The 23,766-nt window shown below is 34.9% G+C and overlaps 3 protein-coding genes across 3 annotated transcripts; 2 read left to right on the top strand and 1 right to left on the bottom strand.

The window, feature by feature from the left end:
• Nucleotides 1-16,781: 16,781 nt before the first annotated feature.
• On the top strand, nt 16,782-17,231 carry IAQ61_000506 (uncharacterized protein; the record flags this gene model as incomplete). The annotated part of the gene is made up of 2 exons (XM_066094701.1): nt 16,782-16,897; nt 16,958-17,231. Coding segments are annotated over 2 exons (390 nt in total), but the record flags the coding sequence as incomplete, so codon positions are not given.
• Nucleotides 17,232-17,742: 511 nt separating this feature from the next.
• IAQ61_000505 (uncharacterized protein) lies at nt 17,743-18,000 on the bottom strand (the record flags this gene model as incomplete). Its single annotated transcript, XM_066094700.1, has 2 exons — nt 17,743-17,815; nt 17,867-18,000. The coding sequence occupies 2 exons, from the start codon at nt 17,998-18,000 to the stop codon at nt 17,743-17,745; spliced, it is 207 nt and encodes a 68-aa protein (XP_065955008.1).
• Nucleotides 18,001-18,259: 259 nt separating this feature from the next.
• IAQ61_000504 (uncharacterized protein) lies at nt 18,260-18,685 on the top strand (the record flags this gene model as incomplete). Its single annotated transcript, XM_003842823.1, has 1 exon — nt 18,260-18,685. One exon carries the CDS (start codon nt 18,260-18,262, stop codon nt 18,683-18,685), a length of 426 nt encoding a protein of 141 aa, XP_003842871.1.
• Between the last annotated feature and the right edge of the window lie 5,081 nt (nt 18,686-23,766).

The raw sequence follows: 23,766 nt of genomic DNA, 5'->3' as shown, positions 1-23,766 counted from the left end.
TTAGTAGTGCGCTATCTACTTTCTAATAATATATTAATACTACGCTTATAGAGTTACTTAGATTATATATAATAGCCTACCTTAATAATATCCTAATTTATTTAGGAGGAGACTAGTTTAACTATATAGAAAAAGTAAAGCGTGTACTTACGCTATTAAAAGAAGTAGGACTACACCTAGACTTAGAGAAGTGTGTGTTTAGTATTAAGGAGGTACGCTACCTAGGCTATATTATTAAGGCAGGCAAATTACTTAGACCTAACCCTAAAAAGCTTAGGGTAGTACAGGAATAGGAACCCCCTAGGAATATAAGAGAGGTAAGAAGTTTTCTAGGTTTTACTAACTTCTACCGTGATTTTATTGCAAAGTTTTCTAAAGTAGCAGCGCCTTTAAACTAACTAACTAGGAAGGATACCCTATTCTAATAGGGAGAGGAAGAATAGAGTGCATTTAATATACTAAAAAAGGTATTTATATCTAGACTAGTACTAATATAATAGGACCTAGCTAAAGAAATATTATTAGAAGTAGACTATTTAGGATGCGCTCTTAGGGGTTGCTTATTACAAAAAGTTAGGGGCGTCTAGCGCCTAGTTACTTACTACTCTATAGCACTAATACTAGAGAGACAAAACTACACTATATATAATAAGGAATTACTAGCTATTATTAAGTATCTTAAAAGCTAGTTAGTAGAGTTATAGAGCGTTTACAAACTATTTATAATATTTATAGACTATAAAAACCTAGAGTACTTTACTAGCCTTTAAAGCTTAAGCAAGTAATAGTGCTACTAGGTAGAGGAACTTTTAAAATATTAGTATATCCTATAGTATAGACCTAGCTATCTTGCAGGATAACCTAATACCTTAAGTAGGTAACTATAAGACTTAAACTCCTCTAAAGCAACACTATAGTTAGTAATACGCCCTAAATTAATTTAGGTTATAGTGTTAGAAGTAGAGGAGGCGTCTAAGTTACTAAAGGGCGCTAGCCTTTTTACTAACCTATATATATAGACACTATAGGACAAAGTAGTATTAGAAGATAAGATATACTAAGTGCGTCTTAATATAGTTTAGAAAGGCGCTAGGTCTTTCCTAGTTTCTACTAATATAAAGCAATAGATTAGGGACTATATAATTAGCGCACACAGCACTTTACTTTAGAGGGGCGTTATTTAGTTGCTAATATAGGAACCTCTTATAACTACTATTATATAGCGAGTATATAAATTAGGTTTAGTAGGATATCTAGGAAAGAATATAATATTTTAAATACTGCGCTATAACTATTATTAAGATAGAATATTAGGAGACGTTGCGCAGTATATTTAGAACTGCTATTATTATAGTGCTTATATCTCCTAGAAGCGCTAATAGGGTCTATTATAACCTATACTAGTTGCGTTATAATACTAGTCCTAAATATCTATAGATTTTATAGTTAACCTACCTATAAAAGATAATAGTAAACCTTAGTTCCTATTAGTTATTACTAATAGATTATTTAAATATATTTAGCTTAAAGCAACAGTCTCTATAGTAGCTAATTATTATATAAGGATCTTCTAGGACAACTAGTAGTAGTTCTAGGGCTTCCTATCCTCTATTATTACTAACTAAGGCTCTAACTAGTTAGGATCCTTCTAGATAACGTTATGCTAGATAATAAAGATAAACTAGTTACTATCTACTATATATCACCCCTAGACAGATAGTAGGACAGAGCGGGTAAACTAAGAGGTGCAAGTAGTGCTGCGCATGATAGTATGCTTTAAGCAGACTAACTAGCCTAACTGCCTACTAGCCTACTAACTTGCACTTAATAATAGGGACTCTAGCATAACTAGTATTAGCCTAAATCTACTTTTAAATAGGTATACTATAGACACGCTATAAAAGATAATATTACTACTAGTAAAGCCTAAGAATCCTTATAGAGAGGCTATAGCGTTCTTGTTACACCTATAAAGGGGTGTAGAGCTAGCGCAAGCTACTATTATATTCTAATAGTAATAATAATAGGAAGTAACAAACTAGTCCTAATAGCTAGCTAAAAAGTTCCTAAAAGGCAATATAGTTTAGTTTGTAATGCGCAATATAAAGATAAACTAACTAAGTAAAAAGTTTAACTAGCTATAGGTAAAGTATAGAGTAATAGAAGTCCCTACTCTACTTATAGTAGTATTAGATTTACTAGGGAACTTATATAAGACCGTGCATGTGGATCTACTAGAGAGAGCTGCTAATAACCTGCTGCTAAGCTAGAAGCTTTAGGACTTATAACTAGGTCTAATAGTTACCCTAGAAAATAAAGATATAACACTAGATAAATAGGAAGTAGAAGAGATCCTTTATATAAAGAATATAAGAGGAAAAGGAAAGTATTAAGTCCTAGTAAAATAGAAGGGGTATATTAATCTAATATAGCACCCGCTAGAGGTAGTGCAGGATACTAAGGCTCTAGATAGGTTTAAGGAATAGTATAGGGATACCACGCATAATAACAGCCTAATGCGTATAAAAGCTAGGAGGCAAGGGCAAAAGGAAACTAAAATAATAACTTAGACCTTTATTATAATTAAGAAGTAGAAAAGTGTGGAAAATTAGATTACTAAGGTTAGGAATAATTTAGGAGATGGATTATTAGATTATATCTACTACGATTGGACTTATATATATAGAGCTTTAGCTACCCTTACTAGAAGGTAAATAATTAGTAAACCTTCCTTACTAGAGCTCCTGCTTTTTGTTAGGCACTTAGCAGTAAGCTAGCAGTTAATTAGATAGTAGGTTATATAGGGGTATTAATTAGGATTAATTAGATTAAGATGCTCTGTAATCTAGTTAATATCCCTCCTGCAACACACCCCCTAGGTATAGGTAGATCTTTTGTTATTATAGTTACGCTTATAGTTAGTAGGTAGTGTAGCTAATTAGAGCGTTATATATCTAAAGGGTTGTGGAAAATTGGATTACTAAGGTTAGGAATGATTTAGGAGATGGATTATTAGATTATATCTACTATGATCGTACTTATATATATAGAGCTTTAGCTACCCTTACTAGAAGGTAAATAATTAGTAAACCTTCCTTACTAGAGCTCCTGCTTTTTATTAGGCACTTAGCAGTAAGCTAGCAGTTAATTAGATAGTAGGTTATATAGGGGTATTAATTAGGGTTAATTAGATTAAGATGCTCTATAATCTAGTTAATATCCCTCCTGCAATATACCCCCTAGGTATAGGTAGATCTTTTGTTATTATAGTTACGCTTATAGTTAGTAGGTAGTGTAGCTAATTAGAGTGTTGTATATCTAAAGGGTTAAATTAGCTTACCCTTTAGGTACTAACTAGCGCGCCTTCCTTGTTTAGCCTGCGCTTGCGCGCGTAGATATTATCTAGGCTAAGCTCTATAACTCTATCTATCTAACTATAATTTTACTATAGCCTAAGTTATAAGATTATATAACCCTAAAGATCTAAACTATACCTATATCCCTACTAACCTATATCTTAGTTAAAGTTAAAACCTACTACTTATGCTTACTCTATACGCGCTACCCTTATCACCTCCCGCGTAGCTAAAGCTATAGTTACTAAAGCTACTACTACTAAAGAAAAGCGTGCTACTACTAAGCGTAAGGCTATTATAGAGTGTGTAGTAGCTAAGTATATAGCTACTACTACTATAGTTAAGATCGCAAAGCTAAGGAAGGGCGCTCCTACTCTAGCTCCTACTACTCTAGCTCTAACTCCTACTCCTACTCCTCCCTAGACCCCGCCCTATACCCCTACTCCTACTTCTACTCCCTCTCTAGCTCCTAAGGAGACCCTAAGATCCTCCTATTATAGAGAGCCTAGCATTTATTATACTAAAACTTATCTAAATTGTCTACACTCTGCACTCTTTAATAAGTCTAATAGCAAGTGCTATAACTTTTCTAGTAAAGGGACTTAGTACTAGTAGTGCTCCTCTAGGCATAGCTATATCCTAATATATATAATCTATACAAGAATTTTTCCTTTATAATACTTAGTAAGATCTATACTAATAAACTAATATCCCTAAGCTTGCCTAATATTCTACGCTATCTTTCCTAGTAAGGAAGCAGGTAGGTAAGAGCTAAGACCTTCTTAAGGATAAGAAGCAGAGGGTCTTAGTGCTCCTTAAGGAGAGTAAGGCTAAATAGCAGGAGCTAGTAAAAGCTGCTACTACTACCGCTAAGCTTGCGCGCAAGGCTGCTACTATAGCTAAGGGCGCCTAGAGCTCCTTATTAGAAGATAAGGACTCTAGCTCCTCTAAGGTTCCCCCTATAGATCCTAGGTTAGGGCAACCTAGGTAGCTCCCTATAGACTCTAAGGCACGCTTTGCGCGCGTAATAGAGCTCCTTAGGGAAGCTACCTAGTTAATAATAGAGAGGTAGGCTATAGTTAGTTATTTTTATATTATATATTAATAGATCTTATATACTACCTTACTTTAATTAATGCTATATAATATATACTCTACTATTATATAACTTTAGGTGCTCCCTAAACCTTATAAGTTATTATATAGTTAGGTTTTTAGTAAGCCTATAAGCTAGCATATTACTAGTAGGTAGGTAGGTAATATAGAAAGATCCCTTTATATACTCTTATCTTAGCCACATGTTTTAAATATCTATATAGTGCAGCTTAGTAGTAATCCTTTTATTATTGCCTACTACTAACCTAATAGTTTGTTAATTATTATAATTAATTATCTAGGTAGTATCTAAAGTAAGGTGTATTTTAGTTAAAAAGCGTTTTAACGCTATTACTTCTTTACTTACTTGCTTAAGCGCAAGGAGCTCTACCTTAGTAGTTAAAGTAGTAATAGTTGCTTATTAAGCTGCCTTCTAAATAGTAGGTCCTCTAAAGAGCGTAATTAGGTATCTATGTAATAATTACTAAGTATTAATATTATTAGCAAATAACGCATTACTACATATTATAAGCTTATTAGGATCCCTATTCCTATATTAGATTAATTAGTATTAAGTTTAGTATAGATAGACGATCACTTAATTAACCGCATTAAAGTGTTATTTAGATAGGTTAGTAAGGTATTAGGAGAGCTAGGAGGCTACATAGGCAATATTAGGGCGAACCATAATTAAGGTGTAAAGGATTAATCTAACGCGCTCCTAATAGTCCTTAATCTCTTTTTTAGTAGCTTCTCCTGTGCTCTTTTTAATATCTTTACTTAATAGTAGTGTAGTAGGGAATTTTCCTATCTCTACTAGATTAAATTTCTTTGCAATCTTGTTAATATATTTATTATAAACAAGCGTTATTGTCTATCTCTTTCTATCCTAGATTACTCTTACCCCTAGAAACCAGCTTATAGGTCCCTTTTCTTCTATAGTATATCTTTGCTTTAGAGCTTAGATAACTTTGTAAGCTTAGCTTGCGTAGTTTTAGTAGTAGAGCGATAGGATATCGTCCACATAGAATATTAACAAGATACTGCAATCTCTATTAAAGAACAGGTATAGCTCCTCTTTAGAAGCAATAAGCTTATTTTCTTAGAGTGTAGTTAAGAGCTTATTATACTATAATAATAGTAAGTCTTTTAGTCTATATAGAGCTCGTTTAAGCTTAACGCACTTCCTAGGTATTTAATATCCTTTAGGTAGCTCGCAGATAACTGTAGGGTGTTAATCCCTTAAGGCGTTAAGGAAAGCTCTAACAACGTTATATTAATATATCTTAAGGTTAAACTTAGCTCTAATAGCTATTATAGTCCTAAAGGTTTAAGCTGCTAGGGTAGCTGCGTAGGTTAAATAAATTGAGTTAGTAAGCTATAGATCTCCTCTTACTACTATCCTTGCTTTGCACTTAATTAGGTAACTATCCTAATTAAGCTTGTATGTAAACACCTATTTAAGAAGGAGTAGATGCTCTCCTTTAGTTAGCCTATTAATCTCCTCCTAGGTACTAGCTTTTAGCAGAGTATTAATTTCTTTATATACTGCGTTTCTAAATTGCTGTCCTATTTAGTAGTTATAGAGATCCTTCTATTGTTTTAGCTCTTTTTGTAGAGCGTCCTAGTGCCTATTTCTTTTAGGGTTTTTAGTAGATTTGCTCCCTATTACTACTATAATCACAGCGTAGATTATAGTATTTAGTTTAGGATATACTAAAAGATTGTGCAAGGGATTTTTAATTAGATCTATATCTAATAGATCTATTACTATATATATCCCCGCACTTATAGAGCCTCCTAGTAGTTTATTAGGGTCCTGTCCCTAAGCTTGCTTACTAACACGCGTTAGTGGTAGTCCTTTAACTCGCAGTTTTCTACTTCTTCTAGGAGCTCTAGGTGCCGCTTATAAGGGATCTGTAGGAGATATAGAATCTAGTCCTAAAGCAGGTAGGTAGGAGCTCTACTTACCACCCCTATAAGAGCTAGATAGGGTGCCCTTACCTATCTCTGTGCTCTTATAGAGTGACCCACTAATAGCACTCTCCCCTCTAGGTCTTTCCTAGGAGCTACCTATTGTGGCGTTAAAGTAAGTTAGATTACTACTATCTTAGGTAGTAAGACCCTAATCTATAACCTGTATAGATCCTTTATTTCCTATACTAAAGTTTAGTTCTAGTGTTAGTTTAGGAGTTTAGACCCTTATTAGCTCTAGAGACTTTGTATAGATCCTTTGTGCTAAGCTAGCTATGCTTAGTACCTATACTAGAGGTGTCTGCTTAGGGGGTTGTGAATTACTAGGCTAGCTAGCCTAATTATCTACCTCCTCTAGCTCTACCCTACCCCCTAGCTCCTGCGCTAGGTTTAGTCCTCCTTACTTACTAGACTCCTTATATTGCTCTACTGTAATATAAAGCTAATTAAAGATATTAAGCTCTTTATATGCTTCTCCTATATTATAGATCTTATCTTTCCTAATAATATTAACTATCTTTTAAGCCTCTAACTATTAAAGCTACTCTAGATCTTTCTCTTTGTAGAAAAGATCCTTATTAAAGGTAACGTTCCACGTTGTAATAATCTAATTAAGTAAGGGGATCTATATCCTATATATATTAGATGCTCTATATCCTACTAGATATCTAATATAACCCTAAGGGTTCACCTTAAAAACCCTCTTGTAACGCCTGGCTACTTAATCTCTATTAAGGGGGTAAGCTTAATAGCTATAGGCGTATATTCCGCTCTAATTAGGGCGGAGATTAGCAGTTGCCTCCCTTATCTGCTCTAGTTGCCACTACCTAAAGTATCTAGTAAACTAACAATCTAGCACTTTGTTAGGTAATATTATATTGTAAGCATAGGACAGGCTTATATTATAGAGCTAAGTCGCTACTTTAACAATTTTAGGCTAGAGCTTTGTTAGTAGGTTAGCACCAATCCTTATTTTAATTGATTTTGTTATAATCTCCTGCCCTGCTCTTTCTACTCCTCTATTAGGTTTATAGGTATATACAGGTAAGCTCTTAATTTTAATACTATTATTAGCTACCTAGATCTAAAAACAAGATTCGCCACGCTAAGGGAGTGTTACAATGTTATTATCTTGTATAATCTTAACTATACTAAGCTTATATTAGTTAAGTATTAAGCTCTTGAAATTTTTAAACACCTGTATAATCTTATTAAGGTTTTTAGCTTGCAGTAGATAGGTATAAAGCTTTCCTAAGTAGTCGCACTTTAATACCAAGATCTATTACTTGTGAGCTATACCTGTTAGTATATTAAATAGATCCTATAATACCTAGTAGTATAGATGTGATAATCTTTCCCTTAGTTGTCTTAATATAACCTGTTAGGCATATGTAATAGCGTAGTGCTCGCATTTGCTCCTAGGAGTTCCTTTAATCCTAACGTTTATTACTAACTTAACTAGAGCTTTAAGCGCCTTAGGTCCTAAATAGCCTAATTATTAGTGCTAAAGCTCCTTACTGTTGTGTCTTAGGTAAGTTGTCTAGGATTATTAGGGTTATTTAGGCACTATACTTTAGATTATTTAATAAGGGGTAGAGGGCTTGTATTCTAGGAAAGTTAAGTTAAACTTGTGCAGTAACTTAGCTAATACAACGCTCTTTCCTAATAATCTAAACTGCAAGGTAGTATCTAGCCTAAGGAACTAAACTCCTACTTTAAGCAATTAAGCTTCTAATATAATATTTACATAAAAACCTTCTACTAACACTATATTAGTGAGCACCAAATCTTCTGTTTTTAGACCTCTTAGTCTATTAAGAGCATTAGGGATCACTCTAGTCCCTCTGCCTAAGATTAGAAAAGCTTAAGTTCCTGCTTTAACTGTCTTATATTTAACTAATCTAAACAAGCTTTCTTCTAGGTAGCTTATATTGTTAACTAGGTGCACTACACCCCTGTTGTTAAAGATAGTGCTCTTTAATAGAGCATAAGCTTCAAAGTCTATAGTTAAATAGATCCTGTTTGTTTTCTCCGCTATTAATATAGGGTTAATTAGTGCCACCTAGATACTACCTAGATAGGTGATCGCGTTTTCTTTTGCCTTACTACTATAATCTTAATTAATAGGATAGGACTTAATTAGAGCTTTTCTTAACTCTTTGAATTTTAGATTCCTATTAATCTTTTTCTTAATCTCTAATTGTTAAGTAGTAGTAAGCTTGTTACCTGTATTAGTCTAAGCTTTAATAACGTTTTTGTATTTAGGAGGTTTCTATAGGTAAGATCTACTATATAGGTATAAAGACTCCTTCTTAGGTTAATTAGAAGGTAGAGCTCCTATTGTTGCAAACACTCTAGGACCCTTAGAGCTTAATCTTATGTTGTTTTCTTAGAGAAGTAATAAATAGATCTTAGCAACCTGCGGGAGGTTATAAGTTAGCTCTCCTATTACTAACTTTTTAATAATCCTTTAAAACATAGTTTAACCCTAATCTAGTAAGATCCTAGCAGATAGAGCTTTAAGATAATCCTATACTACAAGCTATCCTTTAATATTAGGAACGTTATATACCTTACCTTGCGTATACAGGATTATCTACTCCTTCTGCTAGCAATCAGCATCTTAGCTACTTATTTTTGCCTTAGCAAGATAAGCTTTATACTGTAATCTCGCTAGTATTGCAGCGCTTAAGTTAGTTAGCGCTAGGTTATTGTAGAGCACTTAGATAAGTGCTTAAAGGGTTACTTTTCCTTAATTAACAAGCTCTATATAGGCTAGGGTAAGGATCCCTTAATCTACTATATTGTTAACCTATGTGAAAAGGTTTTAGATTGCTAATAACTTTAATACCTAATCTAATAAGCAGGCTTAGTACTAAGCTATTTAAAGTTTGTACTGCTTGCTTGTTGTGTTAGATAGCGCAATATCTGTTGGCATGTTAGGCTTAATAGGTTTATTCTTAAAGTGGTTTTTAGTATCTAGAGCCTTAGGGTCTACCTCTACCTAGATCCCTTTAGTTAGGGCATGGTATCTAAATTGAATGTACTAGGTAGGCCAGTTGGTTAATCTAGTAAGTAGGATATCCCCCTTTAGGATTTAGTCGCTTATAGTAGAAGAGTAATAAGTAAGCTTCTACTTAAGAAATAGTATAAAGAAAGAGTAAAGCTTGCTAGCTTAGTGTCTAAGTCGAACAATACTCTTAAATGGATAGGACGATCTTTAATAAGGTAAAGCGCAAACTAGGCTTATAACTGTGGAAATTTAGATCACTAAGGTTAGGAATAATTTAGGAGATAGATTATTAGATTGTATCTACTACGATTAGACTTATATATATAGAGCTTTAGCTACCCTTACTAGAAGGTAAATGATTGGTAAACCTTCCTTACTAGAGCTCCTGCTTTTTGTTAGGCACTTGGCAGTAAGCTGGCAGTTGATCAGATAGTGGGTCATACAGGGGTATTAATCGGGATTAATCGGATTAAGATGCTCCGTGATCTAGTTAATATCCCTCCTGCAACACCTATCTAAACAACACTTTAATACAGTTAATTAAGTGATTGTCTATCTATACTAAACTTAATACTAATTAATCTAATATAGGAATAGGGATCCTAATAAGCTTATAATATATAGTAATGCGTTATTTGCTAATAATATTAATACTTAGCAATTATTATATAGATACCTAATCACGCTATTTAGAGGACCTATTATTTAGAAGGCATCTTAACAAGCAACTATTACTACTTTAACTACTAAGGCAGAGCTCCTTACGCTTAAGCAAGTAAGTAAAGAAGCAATAGCGTTAAAACACTTTTTAACTAAAATACACCTTACTTTAGATACTACCTAGATAATTAATTATAATAATTAACAAACTATTAGGTTAGTAGTAGGTAATAATAAAAGGATTACTACTAAGCTACGCTATGTAGATATTTAAAACATGTAGCTTAGATAAGAGTATATAAAGGGATCTTTCTATATTACCTACTTACCTACTAGTGATATACTAGCTAATAGGCTTACTAAAAACCTAACTATATAATAATTTATAAGGTTTAGGGAGTACCTAAAGTTATATAATAGTAGAGCATATATTATATAGTATTAATTAAAGTAAGGTAGTATACAAGATCTATTAATATATAATATAAGAATAACTAACTATACCCTACCTCTTTATTATTAACTAGGTAGCTTCCCTAAAGAGATCTATTACGTGCAAGAAGTGTGCCTTAGAGTCTATAGGGAGCTACCTAGGTTACCCTAACCTAGGATCTATAGGGGGAACCTTAGAGGAGCTAGAGCCCTTATCTTCTAATAAGGAGCTCTAGGCGCCCTTAGCTGCAGTATTAGCCTTGCGCGCAAGCTTAGTAGTAGTAGTAGCAGCTTTTACTAGCTCCTGCTGCTTAGCCTTACTCTCCTTAAGGAGCACTAAGACCCTCTACTTCTTATCCTTAAGAAGGTCTTAGCTCTTACTTACCTACTTCCTTACTAGAAAGGATAGTATAGAATATTAGGCAAGCTTAGGGCTATTAGTTTATTAGTATAGATCTTACTAAGCGTTATAAAGGAAAAATTCTTATATAGATTATATATATTAGGATATAGCTATACCTAAAGGAGTACTACTAGTACTAAGTCCCCCTACTAGAAGAGTTATAGCACTTACTATTAGACTTATTAAAGAGCGTAGAGCGTAGATAATTTAGATAAGTTTTAGTATAATAAATACTAGGCTCTCTATAGTAAGAGGATCTTAGGGTCTCCTTAGGAGCTAGAGAAGAAGTAGGAGAAGGAGTAGGGGCATTAGGTAGGGTCTAGGGAGGAGCGGGAGCTAGAGTTAGAGCTAGAGGGGTAAGAGCTAAGGCAGGAGCGCCCTTCCTTAGCTTCTTAATCTTAGCTATAGTAGCAGTAGCTACGCGCTTAGCTACTATACGCTCTATAATAGCCTTACACTTAGTAGTAGCGCGCTCTTCTTTAGTAGTAGTAGCCTTAGTAATAGTAGCTTTAGCAGCGCAGGAGGCAATAAGGGTAGCGTAGGTAGAGCAAGTATAAGTAGTAGTTTTTAACTTTAACTAAAGATATAGGTTAGTAGGGATATAGGTATAGTTTAGATCTTTAGAGTTATATAATCTTATAATTTAAGCTATAGTAAAGATTATAGTTAGGTAGATAGAGTTATAGAGCTTAGTCTAGATAATATCTACGCACGTAAGCGCAGGCTAAATAAGGAAGGCGCGCTAGTTAGTATCTAAAGGGTAAGCTAATTTAACCCTTTAGATATATAACGCTCTAATTAGCTACACTACCTACTAACTATAAGCGTAACTATAATAATAAAAGATCTACCTATACCTAGGGGGTGTGTTATAGGAGGGATATTAACTAGATTATAGAGTATCTTAATCTAATTAACCCTAATTAATACCCCTATATAACCTACTATCTAATTAACTGCTAGCTTACTACTAAGTGCCTAATAAAAAATAGGAGCTCTAGTAAGGAAGGTTTACTAATTATTTACCTTCTAGTAAGGGTAGCTAAAGCTCTATATATATAAGTCCAATCGTAGTAGATATAATCTAATAATCTATCTCCTAAATTATTCCTAACCTTAGTAATCTAGATTTCCATAATAACTTTATAGGAGCACTAGGGGAGCACTTTAATAATACTTTAGGATTAATAATAGTAGTAGGGAGCTTTATAGAGTCTAGCCTAGCACGTATATAGGTATATAGTAGTATAGCTAATTTAAGGGTATAGTACCTATTTATAAAGGAAGCGCGTAATATATATAAGAAGTAACTTAATAAAATACACTTAGTAATATAGTATATCTACACTAATTACGCTAAATTCTATTAGAAATACCTAAGCTAATTTACCCTATAGGTTAGTTAGACACACTAAGGATATATAGATATAAGGTACCTCCTATATTATATAGATCTAGACTAGCTTACTAGCTTCCTAAACTTAGAGGTATACTATAGAATATAGGGGCAAAACTAGTTAAAAGACAATTTTATTAATACTACTAACTAGCATAGGGTCTAAGTTATAATTACTAAGCTAATAGGGAAGGTAGATGCTATTATAAAGGCTAAGAAGGATCTAGAAGACTATTTCTTATAATATATTAGGGCAATTATTTATTACTATATATTAGGCCTAGATACCCTACCTAGACTAATACTTAAAGGTATAGGTAACCCTTAAAACTTTAATATATGCTATAGGGAAGAGGATAGTGCTTATACTAAGATTTAGCGCCTAGTAGTATAATAGTATAGGAAGTTAGAGAACGAGGTAGGGGTGCTACTTAGTATAATCCCCCCTAGTAAATAGATATAGAAAGAGGGTATAAGGTTATTAATAAACTATAGAATACTAGTACTAAAAGAAATTAAAGGTATTCTAGCTAGCTCTCTGCAAGGAAGCAGAGAAATAGTAGAAAAGAAAGTAGAGGAGGAGAGGATAGTATAAGAGATTAAGAATCTAGGTTATAACTAGCTACCTAGAACTATATCCTACACTAGGCATGCCTAGACTATACTACTAGATAGAAGTGTAGTCTAGAATAGAGGACTATTAAGGTTAGGAAGTATAGTCAGGGAGTTATAGAGTAATAAGAAGAGGATAGAGGATATACTAGATACTACCCTAGGAGAAATTGTATTAGCTACCTATATCCTAGAAGAAGAATCCCTAGCAGAGTTGCCTATACAAAGGGTAACAAGAGCCTAAGGAAGACACGCCGCCTAGCTCCTAGCAAGGATAGGTAAGAATATATACTAGGGGTTTAGACTTATTAGTTAATATATAGTAGTAGGCCTATAACTATAGGATACTAATATAGAGGTAATAAATAAATTATATAATATATTACCTAGACTACTTAAGGAACTTAATAAGACTCTAGATACTAAGATAATATTACTAGAGGAAGAGGGTATTACTAAAGATAAGTATGCTATAGTTAAGAATAAAGCACCCTACTAGTGCAAAAACTAACGCTCTACACTATAGTTAATTGCTATTAGGATTAGGAGTGGCGCACTTAATAATACTAAGCAAAGGAAGCTAGTTAAAGTATAGTACTACAAAGTTACTAATTATAGCACTATCTAGGAGGCTAAGGGGAGGATAGTGCAGGATTTAAATTAGGTATGCTTTAGCTACTTAAAGTTTATTACTAGCAAGATAGGGCTCTACACTTAGACTCTAAATATAGAGGCAAGTAATAGATAGCTAAACGTGCTATACTATAAGCCTAGAGAATAGGGAAATTTTTAAGCTAACCTAGTTACTGCAGTAGCTTTTACTAAGCTATTTAACCAAGATTACACCTCTAAGGATTTACAAGCTTATTGCTACTAGCTAAAGAAGATAGCACTAACAATTAACTAGGCCTAACTATAATAGGTAATAAGATTTAAGTAGAGTTACTAAGGCTTCTTATAGAAAGGAAGTATAACCCTAGATACCTTTACCTAGATCTATAAAGACCTAGAACTAGTAAGGATAGTAGATAAGTGCTTTAAGATATACAAATAGCACTTAAGAGAAATAAAGTAGGTAGCTAATTTAGGGTAGTGCAGGACTATATACTACTCTATTGTTTAATAGCTAGTGCGAGAGGATATAGGATACTAGCTCTAATATACTATAATCTAGGAAACTATAAACCTAATCTTATACCTATACTACACTAAGTATACCTAGGCAGGAGACTAGACATTCTTTTGTTACGTGGACGTGAACCTTTCTAAGGTAGTGTAGTTAGGATAAGGGCGTAAGATAATCTAAGGCTTAGTTTCTTTTAATAATAAAGACTAAGATAACTATACTAAGCTCCTTATTAGATTTAAAGAAGTATAGAAGAATTAAGTAAACTAGATAAATAAAGGATTATAGAGGAATAAGAGGGCCTATATCTAGGTATAGGAAGATAGGGTGCACTAGCCTAAAGAGGTAAGGGAGAAGTGCCCTAAGGTACAATAGGAGAAGAAAATCTATTAAAAGGGATAGGCAAAGATTATAAGCCTAGTAATACTATATAGATCTACTTAACCTACTACTTAAATATAGTGTATAGTTCTACCCTAGTATATAAAAGTATAGGATAATATAATAATAATAGAGGTGCTAGAGATAGGAGTATATATAGAAATTATACTAGCTTACCTATTAATTAGTATAGCTTTAAAGACTCTATTAGGGCACCTAGTTAAATATAGTAGGGTCTAATAGTAATTCCCTAAGGATATCTAGGTTATATACCTAACCTAGATCTTTAAAGCTATTATATATTAGGTTTAGTAGGATAATCCTTTAGTAAAGGCTAAGATCTAGAAGTACCTAATAGGAGATTTAAATAGGGAGAACATAGGGGCATAGATTAAGAAGAGTTAGGTAGAGATAGGTATAGAAATAAAGAAGAATTAGAAAATCTATATTAAAAATAAGAAGCTTATATTTAGTAAGGATAAGGATGCTAAAGTACTAGACTAATCCTACTTTAATACTAAGGGGGTCTAACCTATAAAGGTAGAAGAATAGTAGAAGTATAATAGGTAGATTAAAAGGTCTAAGATATTAAATGCAGTTAAGAGGCACCTAGGTATAATTAAGGAGGAAAGGAAGGTAGAAGGGTCTAGGCGTTTAGGACCTAGGTATCTAGGGAGTCTAGGGAGAACTTAGACTAGGACTATCTTATCTAGTTTAGGTTTAAGGTTAGAAAGCCCTATAACTCTAACCTCTTCCCCTAAAGCTTAATAGGCTAGGAACTAAGCTTATAAAGCTAGAGGAAGGGAATACAGGATAAACTTAATAGGGCTAAGCTTAAAGCTAGGGGAGGTTTATACTATAGTATAGTAGTTGTAGCTATAAATATAGTTAATCTAAGTTAGATAGGTTAAAACCTAAATTAGGTAGGCAAATTTAAATAGGTTACTCTCCCTATTAGTTTAAATAGCAAAGGATAAGGGGAACTTATCTTATCTTAGTAAAGGGGAGGGCTTAGTAGCCTTAGACAAAGGAGGGGGAGGTTTTTGTAATAGGGAAAAATAGAGAAAATTAGAAAATAAATATTAAAATAATAGTAGTAAACCAATAGGGAGAGTAACCCATTCAAACAAGGATAAGTAGGAGGACTAGGATAAGGTAGTAGATAACTTATAATAATTAAAGTAGATTAAAAGAAGGGTTAAGGAGCAGAAAGTTCTATTAATAGGATGTGTTAAAGAATTAAGTGTTAAGTTGCCTACTATTCTATCCTATAATCCTCCCTCCTTTATACCCTTATCCTACCCTATTTAGGTTCTAACCTATCTAACTTAAGTTAAATCTTGTTTACACCTAAACCTACTATGCCACAGTACAGTAGGAGATATATAGTAGGATTAAGTAACTAAGCGTATTACTAATTTATTATACTTATAATTAATGTTTAATATAATCTACTATAGGGATATCTTATGGTTCCTATATACTACTATAATAGATATAATCGAAGCTATCCTATCTAATAGTAGCTAATATATATATCTACTAATCCTAGCTATCTTGTGTGTAACATAAGTTTAAGGTTAACGTTGTGTTTTAGATTGTGTTAGTACATGGGTGTTACTAATACTTCCTGGTCCTAGGTTCCATAGTCTGCACTATTTAGCCTTGGAAACTGTTACTGTATTTAGCCATGTCCCAATCTCGATATTTACGGCTGCGAAGTTGAGACTCAATTGAAGGTTAAGAGCACACATACGTTCGACACTCGGTCCACTGGATAGCAAGCCATTATACTGCGAGGTCTTGCAAGTTTCGAGTCGCTAGTCGAAGCCATTTTCCTTTTCGAATTTATTGTTCTGGTGCGTGGCCTGTAGCGCAGAGAATGGCTGATAAGTGCAAAGACAAAGTCAGTAAGCGACTCTCTTCTACCCCATTGCTCATCGTTAGATCCACATCTCTATGCCCTTCTTCGATACAAAAGCTGAGAAATTGCCTTGCCCATGTGTCTCATAAGCGATTCTTTCCCCTTTCCCTCAGCCAGTCCCACTTTCACTTCATTCTAATCGTCACAGCACTTCCCATCATTCACATACGCCCCCCTTAGACCGCTACAGCTGTAAATGCACTAAGAGTGCAGAAGGTCCGGGCGGACGTGCAAACGGCGTCTCATGCTGAGTAGCACCTTCCCATACTTAAGGGCCTACGGGTGCGCACCTTTCACCGCCATACACTCTCATCTTGCTCGCCTTAACCAAAAGAAAGAAATACTTGCACAGTAAGAAAGAAAGCAACTCCACACAAACACCAAATTAACACACTTAGAAAGCACAGTTAGCCACCAGAGCAAGTCAAGCCAAGTCACATCCAAACGACAACAAAACACTTCATCTGTTCTACCACAACAACTCTTCATATCTACTTCGTCCACCAATCTACCGAACTACTGTAAGTACCTTGGTAATCCATAACCCGCGCCCCCTACCTATGTATTGACTCACAAACACTTTAGTTATACACAAAACAGCACAACTGCAACTATGCGTTCTGCCCTCTTCTTCATTCTGGCTCTTGCCATGGCCAACTACGTCGTTGCTAAGGCAGGCGGCGGCAACCGGCGTTATCCTGACTGTGGTGCGCCGTTTTGTGCGCGTGGGCGTGTAGTACAGATGCGTGAGTGTGGTGCTGCCATCTCAGCGGTCAAGGATGTCAAGGTCGAGGATGTCAAGGTCGAGGATGTCAAGATTGAGGATGCCAAGATCGAGGGTGACGATAAGGGTGCTTAGGGCTACAAGGTCTTATTCTTCCATGAGCGATAGGCGTGGATGGTTTGATTGAACGTTCTGGAGGATGGATTTTATACTCTACAATTCTTTTGGTTCAGCCGACTTAGGGCACTATGGCAGAGTCATGTGTGGAGATGATTACAAGATGATAATGAGAGTCACTGTTACCTAACGAGTCAAATAGATTGTCAGTGAGACAGTGTGCATTATACTCCTACCCTTCTCTTGGACAAACATGGACGTAATCGCTTTCGTGTGTGATGCTGATTACTACTACACTCAATAGAAGTACCAGTTGATCCTCCCATCAGCTAACACAATCCCACAAATTCTCACCCTGGTACCAATACTATGTGTTAATCTCTCGACTGATACAAATTCAAACTTTTGCACCCATGTCTCTCAGTCAACCTACCTTTTTTCCAGCCCCGAAAGCCCCAGCGACTCTGGACCCGATCTTGTTGATTTATGTCATGACATTTGTAGTACTAGTCACATGTGGCTAGTCCTGTTAGCTGTACCGGTAATAGTTGCATGTTATGAGTCTGAGACGAATGACAGTTTTGAGCGGAAGCTTGCTCAGCCTATAATAGATCAGAAAAGCTTAGTTTGGCGCCTTCGAGGGATTCACAAACATGCGTTCGTTCGACACTAAATCGCTGTGAGCGCAATTGTACGGCACAGTTGCTCCGCAGCAACAGCCTTTCAGGCACAAATCCTGGCGGCTATCGCTTGACCAAATCGTCCAATCATCAATTCTCCGATCCATGACTTAAACTTCCGAGCGGTTACCAGTCATGTCGCCTTGTGGCGTGAACGTTTCGTATTGACCATGGAACCACCCAGATGGGCTTTGCTGCCCTATATTGTGGGAACAAGGCCTGCGAGAATTGCGGCGTAGTTGCAGTGAGGAGATATAAGCATCTGTAGGACAATGCAATGATATTTTTTTGAAGACACGAACCTCGAAAACAAACGTACAATCGTTCGGGAATCCGTCTCGAGGCACCATTGTGTATTCCCCCACAATGAAACTCACATTTGCCATCGTTTGTCCATTGGCACTTGCAGCATCGACTCCGTTACCAGAGCCTTCTTCAATTGCCACCCATCCATCAACCGTCAACATCCGTCTCATTGGCGCCGCAAACCACTATTCGCCCGGCAACGCACAAGCACCTACAACATCCAGAGGACACATGATTCGAGCCCCAATAGGTACAGCCATTGACATGGCGGAATCGGTGATCGAAGTAGAAATCGTCAGCATCGACGCCGGGGTCAGTTTGAGCCAACAGGCCGTCACACGAGACGATAGCCATGTTGTATGCACAGCTTGGATGAAGCCTGCAGGTGAAAGCCACGAGTTTGCAACAGGAGATCGCCAGGTGCGTCTCCACGGGGGAACACCAGGGCTGCTTGCGCGATTGCTGTGCGAGAAGAGGGAATCATGATTGTGCTGGGGTCAACGGTGGGATCGGATTTCCTGACGCTTTGTTGCATTTGCGCGGGTGTGTCTCAACCGCCCATAAGCTAGTGAAGTATTGTATTTTTTTGGCGGTATAAATTAGATATTACGCGTTCTATATAGGGCCTTATTTCCTATAGTAAACTAGCCTCCTAAGGGAAATATAAATATCGTGTAAGTACTAAGGATATATCTTTCTCCTTTTACCTAATATTAAAGCTTTAAACTTGTACCTAGATAGCTATATTAATAGTAAACTGTGGAAATCTGGATCACTAAGGTTAGGAATAATTTAGGAGATAGATTATTAGATTATATCTACTACGATCGGACTTATATATATAGAGCGTTAGCTACCCTTACTAGAAGGTAAATAATTAGTAAACCTTCCTTACTAGAGCTCCTGCTTTTTATTAGGCACTTAGTAGTAAGCTAGTAGTTAATTAGATAGTAGGTTATATAGGGGTATTAATTAGGGTTAATTAGATTAAGATACTCTATAATCTAGTTAATATCCCTTCTATAACACACCCCCTAGGTATAGGTAGATCTTTTATTATTATAGTTACACTTATAGTTAGTAGGTAGTGTAGCTAATTAGAGTGTTATATATCTAAAGGGTTAAATTAGCTTACCCTTTAGATACTAACTAGCGCGCCTTCCTTGTTTAGCCTACGCTTACGCGCGTAGATATTATCTAGACTAAGCTCTATAACTCTATTTACCTAACTATAATCTTTACTATAGCTTAAATTATAAGATTATATAACCCTAAAGATCTAAACTATACCTATATCCCTACTAACCTATATCTTAGTTAAAGTTAAAAACTACTACTTATACTTACTCTACCTATACTACTCTTATTACCTCCTATACTACTAAAGCTACTATTACTAAAGCTACTACTACTAAAGAAAAGCATACTACTACTAAGCATAAGGCTATTATAGAGCGTGTAGTAGCTAAGCGTATAGCTGCTACTACTATAGTTAAGATTATAAAGCTAAGGAAGGGCGCTCCTACTCTAGCTCCTACTACTCTAGCTCTAACTCTAGCTTCTACTCCTCCCTAGACCCTGCCCTATATCCCTACTCCTACTCTTACTCCCTCTCTAGCTCCTAAGGAGACCCTAAGATCCTCCTATTATAAAGAGCCTAGTATTTATTATACTAAAACTTATCTAAATTATTTACGCTCTATACTCTTTAATAAGTCTAATAGTAAGTGCTATAACTCTTCTAGTAGGGGGACTTAGTGCTAGTAGTACTCCTTTAGATATAGCTATATCCTAATATATATAATCTATATAAGAATTTTTCCTTTATAACGCTTAGTAAGATCTATACTAATAAACTAATAGCCCTAAGCTTACCTAATATTCTATACTATCCTTCCTAGCAAGGAAGCAGGTAGGTAAGAGCTAAGACCTTCTTAAGGATAAGAAGTAGAGGGTCTTAGTGCTCCTTAAGGAGAGTAAGGCTAAGTAGTAGGAGCTAGTAAAAGCTGCTACTACTACTACTAAGCTTGCGCGCAAGGCTAATACTGCAGCTAAAGGCGCCTAGAGCTCCTTATTAGAAGATAAGGACTCTAGCTTCTCTAAAGTTCCCCCTATAGATCCTAGGTTAGGGCAACCTAGGTAGCTCCCTATAGACTTTAAGGCACACTTCTTACGTGTAATAGAGCTCCTTAGGGAAGCTACCTAGTTAATAATAGAGAGGTAGGCTATAGTTAGTTATTTTTATATTATATATTAATAGATCTTATATACTACCTTACTTTAATTAATACTATATAATATATACTCTACTATTATATAACTTTAGGTGCTCCCTAAACCTTATAAATTATTATATACTTAGGTTTTTAGTAAGCCTATTAGCTAGTATAGTACTAGTAGGTAGGTAGGTAATATAGAAAGATCCCTTTTTATACTTTTATCTAAGCTACATGTTTTAAATATCTATATAGCGTAGCTTAGTAGTAATCCTTTTATTATTACTTAATACTAACCTAATAGTTTATTAATTATTATAATTAATTATCTAGGTAGTATTTAAAGTAAGGTGTATTTTAGTTAAAAAGTGTTTTAACACTATTACTTCTTTACTTACTTACTTAAGCGCAAGGAGCTCTACCTTAGTAGTTAATGTGGTAATAGTTACTTATTAAGCTGCCTTCTAAATAATAGGTCCTCTAAAGAGCGTAATTAGGTATCTATATAATAATTGCTAAGTATTAATATTATTAGCAAATAACGCATTACTATATATTATAAGCTTATTAGGATCCCTATTCCTATATTAGATTAATTAGTATTAAGTTTAGTATAGATAGACAATTACTTGATTAACCGCATTAAAGTGTTATTTAGATAGGTTAGTAAGGTATTAGGAGAGCTAGGAGGCTACATAGGTAATATTAGGGCGCACTATAATTAAGGTGTAAAGGATTAATCTAACGCGCTCCTAATAGTCCTTAATCTCTTTTTTAGTAGCTTCTCCTATGCTCTTTTTAATATCTTTACTTAATAGTAGTGTAGTAGGGAATTTTCCTATCTCTACTAGATTAAATTTCTTTATAATCTTGTTAATATATTTATTATAAACAAGCGTTATTATCTATCTCTTTCTATCCTAGATTACTCTTACCCCTAGAAACCAGCTTATAGGTCCCTTCTCTTCTATAGTATATCTTTGCTTTAGAGCTTGGATAACTTTGTGAGCTTAGCTTGCGTAGTTTTGGTGATAGAGCGATAGGATATTGTCCACATAGAATATTAACAAGATACTGCGATCTCTATTAAAGAATAGGCATAGCTCCTCTTTAGAAGTAATAAGCTTATTTTCTTAGAGTGTAGTTAAGAGCTTATTATACTATAATAATAGTGAGTCTTTTAATCTATATAGAGCTTATTTAAGCTTAACGCACTTCCTAGGTATTTAATATCCTTTAGGTAGCTTGCAGATAACTATAGGGTGTTAATCCCTTAAGGCGTTAAGTAAAGCTCTAACAACGTTATATTAATATATCTTAAGGTTAAACTTGGCTCTAATAGCTATTATAGTCCTAAAGGTTTAAGCTGCTAGGGTAGCTGCGTAGGTTAAATAAATTAAGTTAGTAAGCTATAGATCTCCTCTTACTACTGTCCTTGCTTTGCACTTAATTAGGTAACTATCCTAAATAAGCTTGTATGTAAACACCCATTTAAGTAGAAGTAGACGCTCTCCTTTAGTTAGCCTATTAATCTCCTCCTAGGTACTAGCTTTTAGTAGAGTATTAATTTCTTTATATGCTACGTCTCTAAATTACTATCCTATTTAGTAGTTATAGAGATCCTTCTATTATTTTAGCTCTTTTTGTAGAGCGTCCTAGTGCGTATTTCTTTTAGGGTTTTTAGAAGATTTACTCCCTATTGCTGCTGTGATTACAGCGTAGATTATAGTATTTAGTTTAGGATATACTAAAAGATCGTGTAAGGGATTTCTAATTAGATCTATATCTAATAGATCTATTACTATATATATCCCTGCACTTATAGAGCCTCCTAGTAGTTTATTAGGGTCTTATCCCTAAGCTTGCTTACTAACACGCGTTAGTAGTAGTCCTTTAACTTGCAGTTTTCTGCTTCTTCTAGGAGCTCTAGGTGCCGCTTGTAAGGAATCTACAGGAGATACAGAATCTAGTCCTAAAGCAGGTAGGTAGGAGCTCTGCTTACCACCCCTATAAGAGCTAGATAGGGTGCCCTTACCTATCTCCGTGCTCTTATAGAGTAACCTACTAATAGCACTCTCCCCTTTAGGTCTTTCCTAGGAGCTACCTATTATAGCGTTAAAGTAAGTTAGATTACTACTATCTTAGGTAGTAAGACCTTAATCTATAACCTATATAGATCCTTTATTTCCTATACTAAAGTTTAGTTCTAGTGTTAGTTTAGGAGTTTAGAGCCCTATTAGCTCTAGGGACTTTGCATAGATCCTTTGTGCTAAGCTAGCCGTGCTTAGTACCTACGCTAGAGGTGTCTGCTTAGGGGGTTATAAATTACTAGGCTAGCTAGCCTAATTATCTACCTCCTCTAGCTCTACCCTACCCCCTAGCTCCTGCGCTAGGTTTAGTCCTCCTTGCTTACTAGACTCCTTATATAGCTCTGCCGCAATACAAAGCTAATTAAAGATATTAAGCTCTTTATATACTTCTCCTGTATTATAGATCTTATCTTTGCTAATAACGTTAACTATCTTTTAAGCCTCTAACTATTAAAGCTGCTCTAGATCTTTTTCTTTAAAGAAAAGATCCTTATTAAAGGTAATATTCTACGTTATAATAATCTAATTAAGCAAGGGGATCTATATCCTATATATATTAGATGCTCTGTATCCTACTAGATATCTAATATAACCCTAAGGGTTCACCTTAAAAACCCTCTTGTAACGCCTAGCTACTTAATCTCTATTAAGGGGGTAAGCTTAATAGCTATAGGCGTATATTCCGCTCTAATTATGGCGGAGATTAGTAGTTACCTCCCTTATCTGCTCTAGTTGCCACTACCTAAAGTATCTAGTAAACTAATAATCTAGCACTTTGTTAGGTGATATTATATTATAAGTATAGGACAGGCTTATATTATAAAGCTAAGTTGCTGCTTTAACAATTTTAGGCTAGAGCTTTGTTAGTAGGTTAGCACTAATCCTTATTTTAATTAATTTTGTTATAATCTCCTGCCCTACTCTTTCTACTCCTCTATTAGGTTTATAGGTATATACAGGTAAGCTCTTAATTTTAATACTATTATTAGCTACCTAGATCTAAAAACAAGATTTGCCACGCTAAGGGAGTGTTACAACGTTATTATCTTGCATAATCTTAACTATGCTAAGCTTATATTAGTTAAGTATTAAGCTCTTAAAATTTTTAAATACCCGTATAATCTTATTAAGGTTTTTAGCTTATAGTAGATAGGTATAAAGCTTTCCTAAGTAGTCGCACTTTAATACTAAGATCTATTACTTGTAAGCTATACCTATTAGCATGTTAAATAGATCCTATAATACCTAGTAGTATAGACAT

This window comes from Plenodomus lingam, assembly GCF_022343315.1.
Source record: "Plenodomus lingam strain CAN1 chromosome Unknown contig_11, whole genome shotgun sequence".
Lineage (NCBI taxonomy): Eukaryota > Fungi > Ascomycota > Dothideomycetes > Pleosporales > Leptosphaeriaceae > Plenodomus > Plenodomus lingam.
This window is presented reverse-complemented; position numbering and strand designations above follow the sequence as displayed.